This window comes from Brachycentrus maculatus, unplaced genomic scaffold (genome assembly GCF_059751285.1).
Source record: "Brachycentrus maculatus isolate JH-2025_06_01 unplaced genomic scaffold, ASM5975128v1 h1tg000185l, whole genome shotgun sequence".
Taxonomy (NCBI): Eukaryota; Metazoa; Arthropoda; class Insecta; order Trichoptera; family Brachycentridae; genus Brachycentrus; species Brachycentrus maculatus.
The window spans coordinates 706,488-719,763 of NW_028280936.1; the positions used below are offsets into that span (position 1 = coordinate 706,488).

The 13,276-nt window shown below is 33.2% G+C and overlaps 1 protein-coding gene across 1 annotated transcript in view; it reads right to left on the reverse strand.

Moving 5' to 3' along the window:
• Nucleotides 1-13,276, reverse strand: part of LOC148307920 (uncharacterized) — a 368,047-nt gene that overhangs the window by 17,331 nt on the left and 337,440 nt on the right. The window contains exon 17 of the mRNA XM_088262611.1: nt 131-208. Coding sequence (XP_088118737.1) covers nt 131-208 — 78 coding nt within the window. The remainder of the gene's footprint in view (nt 1-130; nt 209-13,276) is intronic.

Consider the following 13,276-nt stretch of genomic DNA (forward strand, 5'->3'; position numbering starts at 1 on the left):
TTCATGAAAATTGTAATTACTAAAAAAATAAGTCCTAAAAAAAAGTTGAGGTTTGCGTTTGATTCTTAGATCAAAAAATACGTAATGTATAAATAAATTTACTAAAATTATCGACTATCGCACAACTTACCGTTGGCAGAGCGAGTTGCTGGCGAGACAGCTTGACGGTCTTTTTTGCTGCTATCTTTGCTCTCCTTGCTGTTATTGCCTGTAAAAAAAAACAATAAAATTTACTCAACTGCTTAACCTCAATATTTATATACAACATTTTGAGTGTGTCCAAATACTTGTTCACAAAATCTGGATTATCTCCAATTACAGGAGTTATTTTCATATTATTTTTTGACATCTCATCAAAGATGAAGAAGAATATGGAAGTCTGGGCATTTACGGGGCTTACGACCGTCATAGGCTGGTTTAAGTGAATGTTACACGTGTGTAAAGTGATCACTTAAACCAGCCTATGACGGTCGTAAGCCCCGTAAATGCCCAGACTTCCATATTCTTCTTCATCTTTGATGAGATGTCAAAAAAAAATAATAATAATAATAATAATAATAATAATATCAATATTTATAATTCAGAAAAATTAAACAACCAGTTACACTAATTTATACGTGATGAGATGAGATCCTGTAATAATACTCTACCTCAGATACGTAATCTGAAGTCTGAAGCACGGGGTAGTACAATCATGAGTTCTTAAGCGAATATATAAATTAAATATATTCGCTGAAGAACTAATGGCGGTCGTCGGTTGTACCAGGTCGGATATAATCGTACATACAGTAAAAGTAAACGCCTCTATAACGTTTACATAGGAACCGCGTTATCGGAGGAAACGCTATAGGGAGTTTATGTTTTTAAATTGAATTTGAATTTTAAATGTCTAATTTCAGTCTTTTGTTCATTAATGTCTTTTGTTCCAGACAATCAGAGAAGCTGTGATGTTTGCAAAATTATAAATATATTAAAAATAAATAGCAAGCCTTTCAGGGATGAAACGTTGATAAGCTAGGCTTTACTTTTTATAAAAGTGATTCATTGGATGTCATAACCATTTTAGTTTTTATCATAATATTGTATTTAGATGTTAGATGTTTACGTTTCTACAATATATTATAACTTCTTAAAAATAAAAAATTATATGAATGGGTAAATATTAGTTTAAAAAAAAGTTTCTGTGGGCAATGCAGACTTAAATCGACGTTATTCGTTCGAAAAATTCATTAAAATTCTGCAACCAGTCTGGTGGCATGTTGAAATACGAGTAATGTGTTTCTATGCAATTTAAAGTTTGCGCACTATTTACTCAACTAAATTGGGTATGAATACTAATTGATCTTCGCCACACAAACTGTAATGAATTGGATGTTAATTATAACTCTGAAATTGGCGGAATCAAATCATTTGACAACAATTTTTGCAAGGAAAGTTCTCAATTGATGGATGGAAATAAAATTAAGAAAAGACGATATATTGCTGTAATTTGAACACATCGGTGAGGCAAGAAAAACATGCTACTACTACTACTACCATCACGCCGTTTCCCCGCAGGGGTATGCAGAGAAGATGGAACGCTACACTCTTCTGTCCTGACATACACTCCCGATTCTTCACATCCATACGTCTAGTCCTACATGCCCCCCGATTACGCAGACTTTTGACACCACCAGATTTAGGTTCTGATTGATTTTTCTTATTCATTCATATTTTCTTAGTCATTCTCTCGTTATCCATTCGCTCTACGTGTCCGTACCACCTTAAATAACTCTTTTTAATCTTTTCAATTATCCCTAGCTCGGCCTTACATTCCTTTCTTATATCTATCTAGAAAAACACGCGAAGTCCGAAAGTCAAGGCTAAACGGATTAAATGTGAATCGGATGTATTCTTCACCATACCAACAACTTACAACCAACTAAAGTGATTGCATACATACTAATTTTTATACGTGTTTTAAACAGGTACCTAAGCGTAGAAAAGTCACTTCCACCCACTTGTAATTTGTCCCACGTCCATGGGACTTATTCTTTAATAACGGAAATCACATTGAATCGACGATCGTCTGTCGCGAACGCAGGAAAGCCATATTGCATATTGATGGATGAATATCGGATATCGCAAGCAATCGACGATATCATTTTTATTATAAAGAAGGACCTTCTAAGGCACATAATCATGATATGTATTTTCAGCAGCTATATTAGAAGAGTCTCCAATTTATTTTATAGAAATATGCTATTTCGAAAAGGCTATTTGAAAAATGTGACACAAATTCTTATATATTTTTATAAAAAAAATTAACTGCTTCAAATAGTTAAATTAAGTATGTCATAAGGTGTTTCCCAAGGATTCGTTTCGGGTCCATATCTATTTTCAATAATTGATTCGTAAGTCACTTTGTGGTAAAATCTATCCATTTTGAATTTAAGTTTTACTTAGTAAATACCATGTTTATATGATATGTTTATATTTTACATAGTGTGTATTAAAAAAATAGTGAAAATACAATTGACGCTAGAAATAACAAGTTGTTAACATTTGCACTTAATCGAAAGTGTGAGGTTCTGCGAGAACTAACAGTATAAAAGCTGCCGAGTACGCTATTTTTGCGAACGTCTGAATGTAAAGAAAATACGTTGGTAGTAGACAAAGTTATAAAGGATTTGAACTTTATCCAGGTGTCATTCTGATTTTGAATTTAGTATTATTGGAGTAAATATGTACTATGTACAAGTATACTCCGTTTGGTTGGTTAAATTGTTTAATGAGGTACCTATTCTGATGGTTCCGTTAGTAACTATAACTAATTAATTTAAACCGTATTTAGTAGTGAAATCGATGGACATTTAAACCAGTTTTACAGTTGTGTATCTATAGAAATGTAAGTAATAATAATGAAGAAAGTATCTATGTAAGAAAGATACAATTTTACATATATTCCAATCAATGAAATGGCCATTTTACCTACATAATACGAGTAATATTTGTACGTATAAACACACACATTTATAAACCTATTGCATGGCATGAATAAACCACGGAGCTGCCAAAACAGATAGAGGTTCAGTACCCTTTAAAGTAAGCACAATGCATAAAAATCCGTTCCTGACGATTATAGAACAATCAGACAAATATTTCAAAAACTTGAAATCGTGTAAATAATCTCCTATTTTCCTCTCGCAAGAGTTTTTGGTAAAAACAGTGTGGTAAATTATTTAAGTATCCACTGATAAAAATAAATGGATATATGGAAATGACCGTAAAAATTTACGCCTACGATATTTTACTATCTCGAAAGCGATAAACCATACTTTATGCCATTGTGCGTAAGTATTCCATACACAACATTTTAAAATATTTATTAAAACGACGGTAGACAAGTAGACATGTAGACATTCGCGCATCCCGAAAATAAAAAAAAACTCGGTCAACCGACATGGTTTTATTTGTTTCGAAGGTTAATAGAGGCGAGCGAAAACAGAATGCTTGCGAATGAGGGGGATACGAGTATTTTCTTTTAGGATGTGACGATGGATCGGTACGCGCAATCGTATGTACACAGCGGACTTGGGCCCAATGCAGCGTCGTGGTTTAAATTACAATTTGGATACTTAAAATATTTTTTTAAAGTATTATAGTTAAGTATTAGTTAAGTATTGAATACTCGAATGCCGCCATAAAAGCGGCATGCATGGTTTTACCGTATTACTCGAGTGCCGCTGCTATGACGGCATGCAAATAAAGTCCTCATACTATAATTTAAAAAAAATTGGCGTTTTTTATCAAAATAATTAAACCAGAATCACAATTAAATACTAATAAGTCTCGGAATTCAATCGAGTTGGCGGTGTGCACATATCAAATCACTTTCGAGTGCAAAGGGTTGTTCCATCTGTCAAAAAAATCTTTGTAAAAACTGTTTTTTATGCAGATTATTTACAAAAGATCTATTGACTCTGCGAATACGTTATCGGTGCGCTAAGGAACTATGTCTGGTAATATTAGACTTGCCAGATTTCTGAAATGTTCAATCGGGACACCGGAATATCCGCAGTGTAAAACAGTACAGTGAAATAAACAACAAAGTAATTATCCTAAATAATTCTTCACAGTTTATTATTTTTAGACTTTATTGTCGTCTATAATAAAATAAACATTTTACCGGGACGTGAAGGAAGCCGGCCGGGACACTAGGATTTCGTCTGAAAACCGGGACTGTCCCGGTCAAACCGGGACGTCTGGCAAGCCTAGGTAATATAGATGTTGGATAGTTGGACCGCTTGGACAATAGCTCTGATATTGGGAGCAGGTACGAAGACTGGAAGAGACGAAGACGTCACGTGTCACGTGTCAAACTACATATTAAATAAACAAACTAAACTTGTCTTCTCCGGGTGACATTCTGTAAGTAGGTGCTGCATACACTGTAGTGCTGTGATGGACATTTGCCAACTTTTGCGGGACAAGGGAACTATAAGGAAATTATTTTTTTATAGATATCTCAACAGAGTTGAATTACTTTTTTGGGAAGGGTGTAATAGAGTCTGGTCATTTACAAGGCTTACGACTTGTTATCGGCTAGCTGAAGTGATCACTTTGTACACTGTGTAATATTCATCATTCTGCCCAAGGTTGGACACCAATTACTCGATTTATTTGAAATTTCTATATGTTTCTTGATAGAGAAATAGTTTCGTAAGCGAATTCGACAACCATCATCAGTAAAAATTCTTGTGAAGTAAGAAAACGTAGCAGAAACCTTTATTGATTAGATGAGATTCTAGCTGAATTTTATTTGAAGAAACTGATGAATATAATATAATAATAATCAAACAAATAATATTGACACTATTAACTGTTATACGAAATATGTTATAACAAATGTACGAAAAATGTGATTTATTATAACAGCTCCCTTGAGTACAATAGTACCATATACTCGTATGTATGTATATTCGATAATGCTAAAAAGGTAAACCCTTTTTCGTGCCGGAGACTGAAAAAATAAATGCTAGTGATTTTTTTTTAAACGCAATGAAGATACCGCTATCATTTATATATTTTTTTAAAGCATAGCGATTATCGATCTACCATGTTAGATTATAAAGTTATAATTAGTATCTTAATAAATATAGATAAGCCTATCATTTAAACTATCTGTGATTATTGTGTCATCGCCAAAATGGGATCGTTTTACTGTCGCAATACACATTACAAATATAGATATTTCATTAAACTTTGATAAAAATTAAAAGTCATTTGAAGATATTTAAATTCTCTACGTCTAAGCCATTTCATTTATGAATTTCTTTTTGATTTACAGTTAATCGAAAAACCGCCTTTTTTAAGACAACTACTACATTAAAAAAAATATTGTAGTTTACTAGATGTGCATTAATTTATTGTCTATCATATCTATAAAAACATATATTTTTTGATTTAGTGATACAAATCAGTTTGCGAAAATTATAATTTGATGTTTCTTTTATCCATACAAAATCTTCAAAAGCTTGTCTCAATCGACGGTTACAGACATGGAGTACAATAAGGGACACAGAGAAGCTAACGATATATGGTTTTGAAATTCTTCGCTGGATGTTTGGTCACCTTCACGATCAAATGTTCACCTCTAAAAGCAATAAGTAGAAAGCGGAAAGCGATTATGTGCGCAAAGTGATTGGATTAGTGCAATCTAATCGCTAGTAGAAAAGTTGGCTATTTATTACCCTTCCAGATATCCAGAGAGCGAGAGTTGCGCTCGTGACCTCGGCACCACAAAACAAGAAAGTGAGTAGACTAGAAATGTATACAGGTAACCCAATATCTCACAAAGGTCACGCGTATTTCAAAATCCAATATACCTACTACTCATTTGCAAGACTTTGAAAAGGCATACCCAATCATACAAAGTAAGACGGAAGACTGAGAAAATGATAATGTAACTACACGATGAAAGAGCGAGACAATACAACACATAGCGATCAGTGACCTGGAGACCTTCAGAGGTTATTTTGCAGTCTGACGACTTAAAAACTGGTGGGAATTTATTTATATTACATTTGACATAGATGCAAAAATACTGGTTCACAATAATCATAAAAAATGAATAAAAAAAGATAATTAGTTGATACTTAAATTAAAATTTACTTACAACATTTTGAGTGTGTCCAAATACTTGTTCACAAAATCTGGATTATCTCCAATTACAGGAGTTATTTTCATATTATTTTTTGACATAATAATCCAGATTTTGTGAACAAGTATTTGGACACACTCAAAATGTTGTAAATAAATTATCTGGTCAAATTATAAGCTTAATAATAAAAATGAAAATGGTATTTTCTGGCGTTTCTCATGTGTGTGATTATAATCCAGGATTCGGATCTCACATACTAATATAAGAATTTTTCTGCTTAATAAAAAAGCTTCTTTACATCTCACCAATAGATGTCTCTAGTGAAGTTCTAGTGATTCAAGAACAAAGTTTCTAAATTGGTTCATATATATAGAACTTCCAAGAATTTGAGTAGTGTGGTTGTCAATAATGGGTAGAATTGGTGAATGTTACACGTGTGTAAAGTGATCACTCAAACCAGCCTATGACGGTCGTAAGCCCCGTAAATGCCCAGACTTCCATATTCTTCTTCATCTTTGATGAGATGTCAAAAAAAAATAAAAAAATAATAATAATAATAATAATAATAATATAAAATTTACTTGGTACAGAAAATATTTCTTACTCTAATTGTAATTGTTAGCAATCCCGCAAGGTGGGATTGTGAAATCTCACGGGATTCGCAGGTATTATTACCGGAGCCGCGTGCTATATGCGGGATTAATATACAAAATAAATTTGAAAGCTTGTATTTAAAATAAATCATATAATCTCAAATTATTCCATCATTTGATTTGTTTATAACAGAGAAAACATTGATTCTAGTAATATTCTAATATTCATCTTGTAACAATCAAATCTAATTATCAATCTAGTATACCGCAGAAGTACACTTAATTTTTTATAGATATTTTTTTAGCATCTAAACAATGACCTTGTAATCTAAGACCCGTATAGAATCTCACGACACATGTCGCTTACTCTTTTCAAGAACGTCATACATAAATCAAAAATCCTCAATTTTCATTTGTGCATGTTTTCGGAATGCCCAGAAAATGTACTATATCCCAGCAAAAGAGGCATATTTTAAACTTAATATTTACCCGCTACAGGGCAAAAAATGTTGTTTTTGCATTTTTAAGAAAAGGTATTGTTTAATTATTTTTTACATATATTAAATATTTTTAAATGGAGAAAAACCCTTCAGGTTTTAAAACCTAAAAAGATCTGTTGCACAGTAAAAAGTTCAATAAGTGGCTTGATATTTATTTTTAATACATTTTATTATATTTTTAAACTTTATAAACGATCTCCTGAAAAATATTTTTTTTTTGATTTATGACGTTCTTGAAAGTAGTGAGCGATGTAATACTTATGTAACATATATAAATAAATATACACATACTTTGTATCTTACATTCCCAAGAATACATAAAAAATGAATAAACATCTTTATCTGCGATTTACGATCTATGTATGTACAATATTTAATTTATTAATTTAAAAATTTATATGCGTGCATACCATTTATGCCAACATATAACATTAATAGTTCAATCCTATCGGATCAGTGGATTTATAAATTGCACGCGATTGCAAATACTATGTAGGACCCACTGGAATATGCCTACATATTTACAGCGATTACAATAACTTTTTAATGATGCATAGTCAGAACTGAGTGGTTCAGAGGTGATTGGGCACTCAATGATTTGAGAGCTATAAAGTTTGTATGCTGTTGACCTAAAATCTTCAACTTCCCTCTTGTAAAACATGAAATAAACATTTTCTCGTGTTAGCGTGTTGCAATTCCAGGCAGTTATCGCGGCTCTGAATGTGTTTAATAGTATCTTAAAGTGATGCTATATTTAAAATGGTCGGTATCTATTTTAAGATATTATGAAGAATATTTTGGTGAGTCGTCTCTCTGCGCCGTCGTACGGTACGAACTAGAAAGCCGATAGATTCAGGTGACTCGGCTGAAATTGTTACCTAAAGATTACACACATCAAACATATGCAATATATAATAACTATACGAATGAGAAAAAAACGCCAAAGCTAAATCTATTTCATTTTACATCGTTTTGGTCTGGTTTGGTTGGTTTAGATTAGATTAGGTTAGGTTAGGTTAGGTAATAATATTAAGAAAATCTGAAATTGAATGCTTAAGTGTGGAATAATTTTTTTCAGAATGTCCGATTAAAAATAATATTATTTTAGTAGATATGTATGTAATTTTTTACCGTTATTGTGTATTACGTAATAGATGAGACATTTTCGATGTTAACTTTTTTCTTGATTTTCGATCGCACAAGTCAATTTAAATGTGAGGATGTGCAATGATTTTTTTCATTCTTTTCAGATATTCCAAATTGTTTCCATACCGATCCAAACAAGTACGCAACATTAAAGTAATAGTATACCGACACTTGGTAGAATAACTTTAAAGGGTAGATTTTTTTGGTGATATGAGTATGTTGCAGACGTCCTCGAGGTATCGACCAACAAAGTATTTTGAGAAGAATTACCAAAACAAAACGACCATTGGCTTACTACTAGTATTTTCGATGTATTTTTCGGGAAATGGTCGATATATCTTTTATTGTGTTAAACAACATTTTATTCTTATTTTGAAAACAAAAAAATGATTTTCGATTAATTTTTGTGTTTTAAATCATTTAAGAAGTTGGTTTTCATAAAAACAAAATGTTCCACCTTCGTTACTTACCCCATTTTTCCATCAATTTATATTTTGAATTATACTCTGCATGCGAAGCAAAATTGTGCAAATATAATTTTTAGGCCTCGGCTCTATGTATGTAAGTGATTAAAACAAAATTACAGTTATGATTAATCTATTTTAACAAAACTTAATGCTTGTGCTTCTTTGCTATCGAAAAATCGATAATTGTATAAAGCGTCATTTATTGAATATTTATTTCACGATATAATAATTTGGCGAGTTCAGGGTGAAGGAAAAAATGTCTGCGAACAAAGGAAAAAGCTTATACGAGAAATTTAATAATGAAATTCTTTAATGATCAATTTGACGTACACATCTCCTCAATCACATTACGTATACTGATTGTTACCTCGCCAAAAATTGAAAACATTCTTTACAAATAAGTTTTAAAATAAATATTGCTAAAATTCGCTGGGAAGATAAATTTTGTATACTTGGACATATTCAAAATACTGTTAATTTTTAATGTATAGAATAATAACCATTAAATGCGATTGAATTCAAAATATATTTATACTAAAAAACTTCATCCGGGAACCCGCCTTTATGCGATATTTTTGTGGGTACAGGATACTGGGTATATTACGTATAATGCTTTAAGATATGTCAATATAAAATCTCAATAATTCATAATTTCACCAGCTGGCGCAATAATATGGCATTGAATTTTAACATCATATAGAAAAAATATAATTTATCACTATATACTATGTACTCGTATATGTATGTTTTCATTTTTTATTCGTAAAAGTTTATAATAATTGGGTCAAACTCAATGTGTGTATAATTAGTGTAGGTATTGTTTTGTATGTGTTAGATATCAACCTGTAAATCGTAATTGCTCAGGTTTTTTTCTTCAAAATGCTAAACAAGTTTTGACATGAAAACACCGCACCGGCATTAATAATTTAATGTACTCATGTACAAAACTTTGAAGTGGCCATTGTAAAACAGGTTTTCGATTAATTAACTATTAATATCTAAGTACCGATTCTATCAGTAGGTGCGTATCGGAGAAGTTTGTAAAGAAAGCTCGCGGGAACGGGGGCCAGTCTATCCGTTGGTGGAAGAAACTAAGAGAAACGAGAAAACGTACAATTATTACGGCGGGCGCTGGTACCCATTTGGTGAAAACGAGGAGACAACTCATCGAGTTGGCACAAGCCGGAGCTGTTCCGCGACCTCAGGAGGCTGTGCGGGCGAGGGGTGTGCGGCGCGGGGAGGGGAAGAGGGAAACCTGTCCTAGAGGCCCGAGGCATAATATAGTGCTTTTGTTGGACTCGTATTCATAGTACGTTAATGATGAATGTGGGAGCTCACTCCTAAAACAGACGGTACTCGTCGTCCTGTTGTAAAGGAGACTGGGGCTTTGATATGTCCGTTTACACTCGGAACCACAAAAAAATTGCTGGGGATCGGCTTCGTTAATGACCATAAATAGGTTGTTATAATTTCTGCTTTGGTCAAGTGTTCTCCATCTCTGGTGAGGATACACCTCTGAACAGTGTAAATCACCAGCATTCAAAAAGTTAATCGGACCTTATGCAGAAAATACACATGCCACCAGTAAAGAATCTATAAAAATGTTTTGAAAAAAATTAGAATGTAGTGTTAAAATATAGTATTAAATAGAATTAAAAGTAGAATATAGTATGACGTATGTTTTGCAAGTAGAAAATAAAATGAATTGTAAGAACAATATTTTAGATAATAAAATAAATTGGCCCAAAATTTAGACATTATTAAAATTGACAAAAACTAAAGCTATTAAAAAATGCGTAGGTGTAGGTCTAGGCAACGAATGTTTAAATTCAATTATATTTATAAGAAAACATATTCAGGCCAAACAACAGCTAGATTCCAGAAGCAACACGGTCAATGGACATACAAGGAATGGAGCCAATCGAATTGATGACGACATGTATTATAATAATAAAAACCGAGAATATTTGACTTTACAGGTAACATATCGGTCATTAGAAATGTTTTTGATGCGAGAGATCTACGACACGCTAGGGGTGTAGCGCCCATTGGACTAAGATCAGTTCGAGTCTCGTAGACTGAAATATGGACATGTGACGTCGACCTCATGATCCACTTGATAAATTTCTGACGGGTATTTTTTACGCCTGCGGATCACCGGCGATAGGATTTTGATAATTATTTACATATAGTTAAGACCTTAACAAAGAGAATTGAATATAATATTCATATAAAAACATTGGATAATTCCTTCTTTTCTGACTTTGAAATGTGGCCGGCGCAGAAGGTAAAAATACCCTTTCCACCCTTACCATACATTTCCCGTCCTTAATAGGTCAGAAATAAGAATAACATTAGATAGCTAGTGGATATACCGACACGATGGCAAGATGGTGGTCTAGTGGTCAGAGTTATCGCACACCAGATTACAGTTTACGGTTACAATACCAGAGCAGATCAGATTCCGTGGTGTTGAATCACCTTTCTCGCGTTACACAATACAAAAATACAGAATACTGCGCACACGCTACAGACATCCCTCTGTTCACAGAGCGAGGATAACATGACATGACACAATGTATTATAGCATCGCTCGGTGGATGCAATTTTATTTGTGTCAAGGTGGCGAATTTAAGGCGATCCCAAATAGTGCGAGCATAATGGTTCACACTCGAGGTTGCGCGCTTTCTAAAACCGATTCCTATAATTGTTTCTGTAAAAGGAGTCATCTAGTTGTTACGAGGTCGCCGCAGCAGAACCTGTGATGGCGGACGACCAACTGGTTTACCGTACCGTATAGAAACATATCCAAATCGGTGCGGGAATATTATTCATCGCCATTACGTAAAACACGACCCGATAGCAAATCTCATGCTAAGGCACATTACCTAGATTTATTCTAGAAAAATATGCCCATACGGCAGAACGTTCTCGATGGGTCGAATAGTAAATTGTGAAATGTTGATTCACTAGGTACTCGCGTATGTTATTGTAATCGGTGCAAATTATTTTGCAATAGTTCTAAAATATCCAGTACCTACTTAGGCTCCTAGTACCAGTATAGAGCACATATTTGCAAATTCTGCACATTAAATGGTACAATAATTAAGCACACCAAATGCAACTATAATATGTAGTAGATACCTATGTGTATTGCGAAAATGTTTGAAAAACAAGTTTGCCATTGTTCAAGAATTTTGTTAGCCCAAAATATTGCATAGCTCTTTGTTGATTCCGTTTATTCGCGAAAATTTTTATTCAGCAATTTTTAAATAACCTTATTTGAGTAAAATTTGCTTAAAATTTTACATTGACACGGTGCTGCCGGGCGTAAAAACGATTACACCGAAATTGAATGTCATCAATAAAAATTCTTGTGAACTAGCAACATGATAAGTACCTATGTAAGGGGTTTGGTGATATATCAAATAGTACGTGACTAAATGTAATCAGCCGATAACGACCAGCGACATAGGTACCTACCTACATACATTTCATTAGTAGATCATTACACCTAATACGATATAATAAATATGTAAAAACAAATCATTTCCCTGAATATTGAACGACCACACAAATATGGCAGTAAATATATTATTTAAGGGTGTTTCTGACTGAAATCATTAAAACCTAATAAATAAGAAAGACACTAAAGTTCCAGGTATTGAACCAAAGATTTATGAAGAAAAAAAATCTGAGTACATATTGTTGTGGTCTATAATTTGCATACTATAATATATGAATACACATATTGGTATATCGTAGTCGTACAGGAGAAAGTGACCAACTAACAAAACGTAAAATGTTCAGGAGGGTCATTTAAGTCACAGAAAATAAACAACAATGCAGTTAGTCATTTTTAACAAGTCAATATATTATACTTCCAAGTTTAAAATCCCTTTGAGATTTTTTCAGGGCAATTTAAGCTAGTAAGATATCAAATAGTCAATGATCACGTTTTTGTAAAAAATGCACTTGGTCACTTTCTCCTGTATGACTACGATATGGTCTGTAGTCTATAGGAAGGGAGAGAAAATGGGGATATTTTTGTTCCCCTTTCCACGATATTTTGCACGCAATGGCACATTCAGTTAACGCGGTGGGCAATGCACTGCTTGGTATGGATAGGGGCTATAAAAAACGTATGAGTTCCTTGAGTCGAAATTACAATCATGTATAATTTTAAATGCATACATAGACCCGTTAAATTATTAAAAGACCCGCCAAACGAAGGTAGATACTAAATTCTCACGGAAAATTTTCAAACCCAAGTGTCTTTTTACAATATCTACCATTTTGGGAGACTTGCGATAGTATATATGTATTATCAGAATTTGATCGACGATTCTTATCGCATATTAAAGGGAGAGGCTCGATATTACGATAGTGAAAATGTAGGTGCTTATTTAGACGTGACGAATACCTACT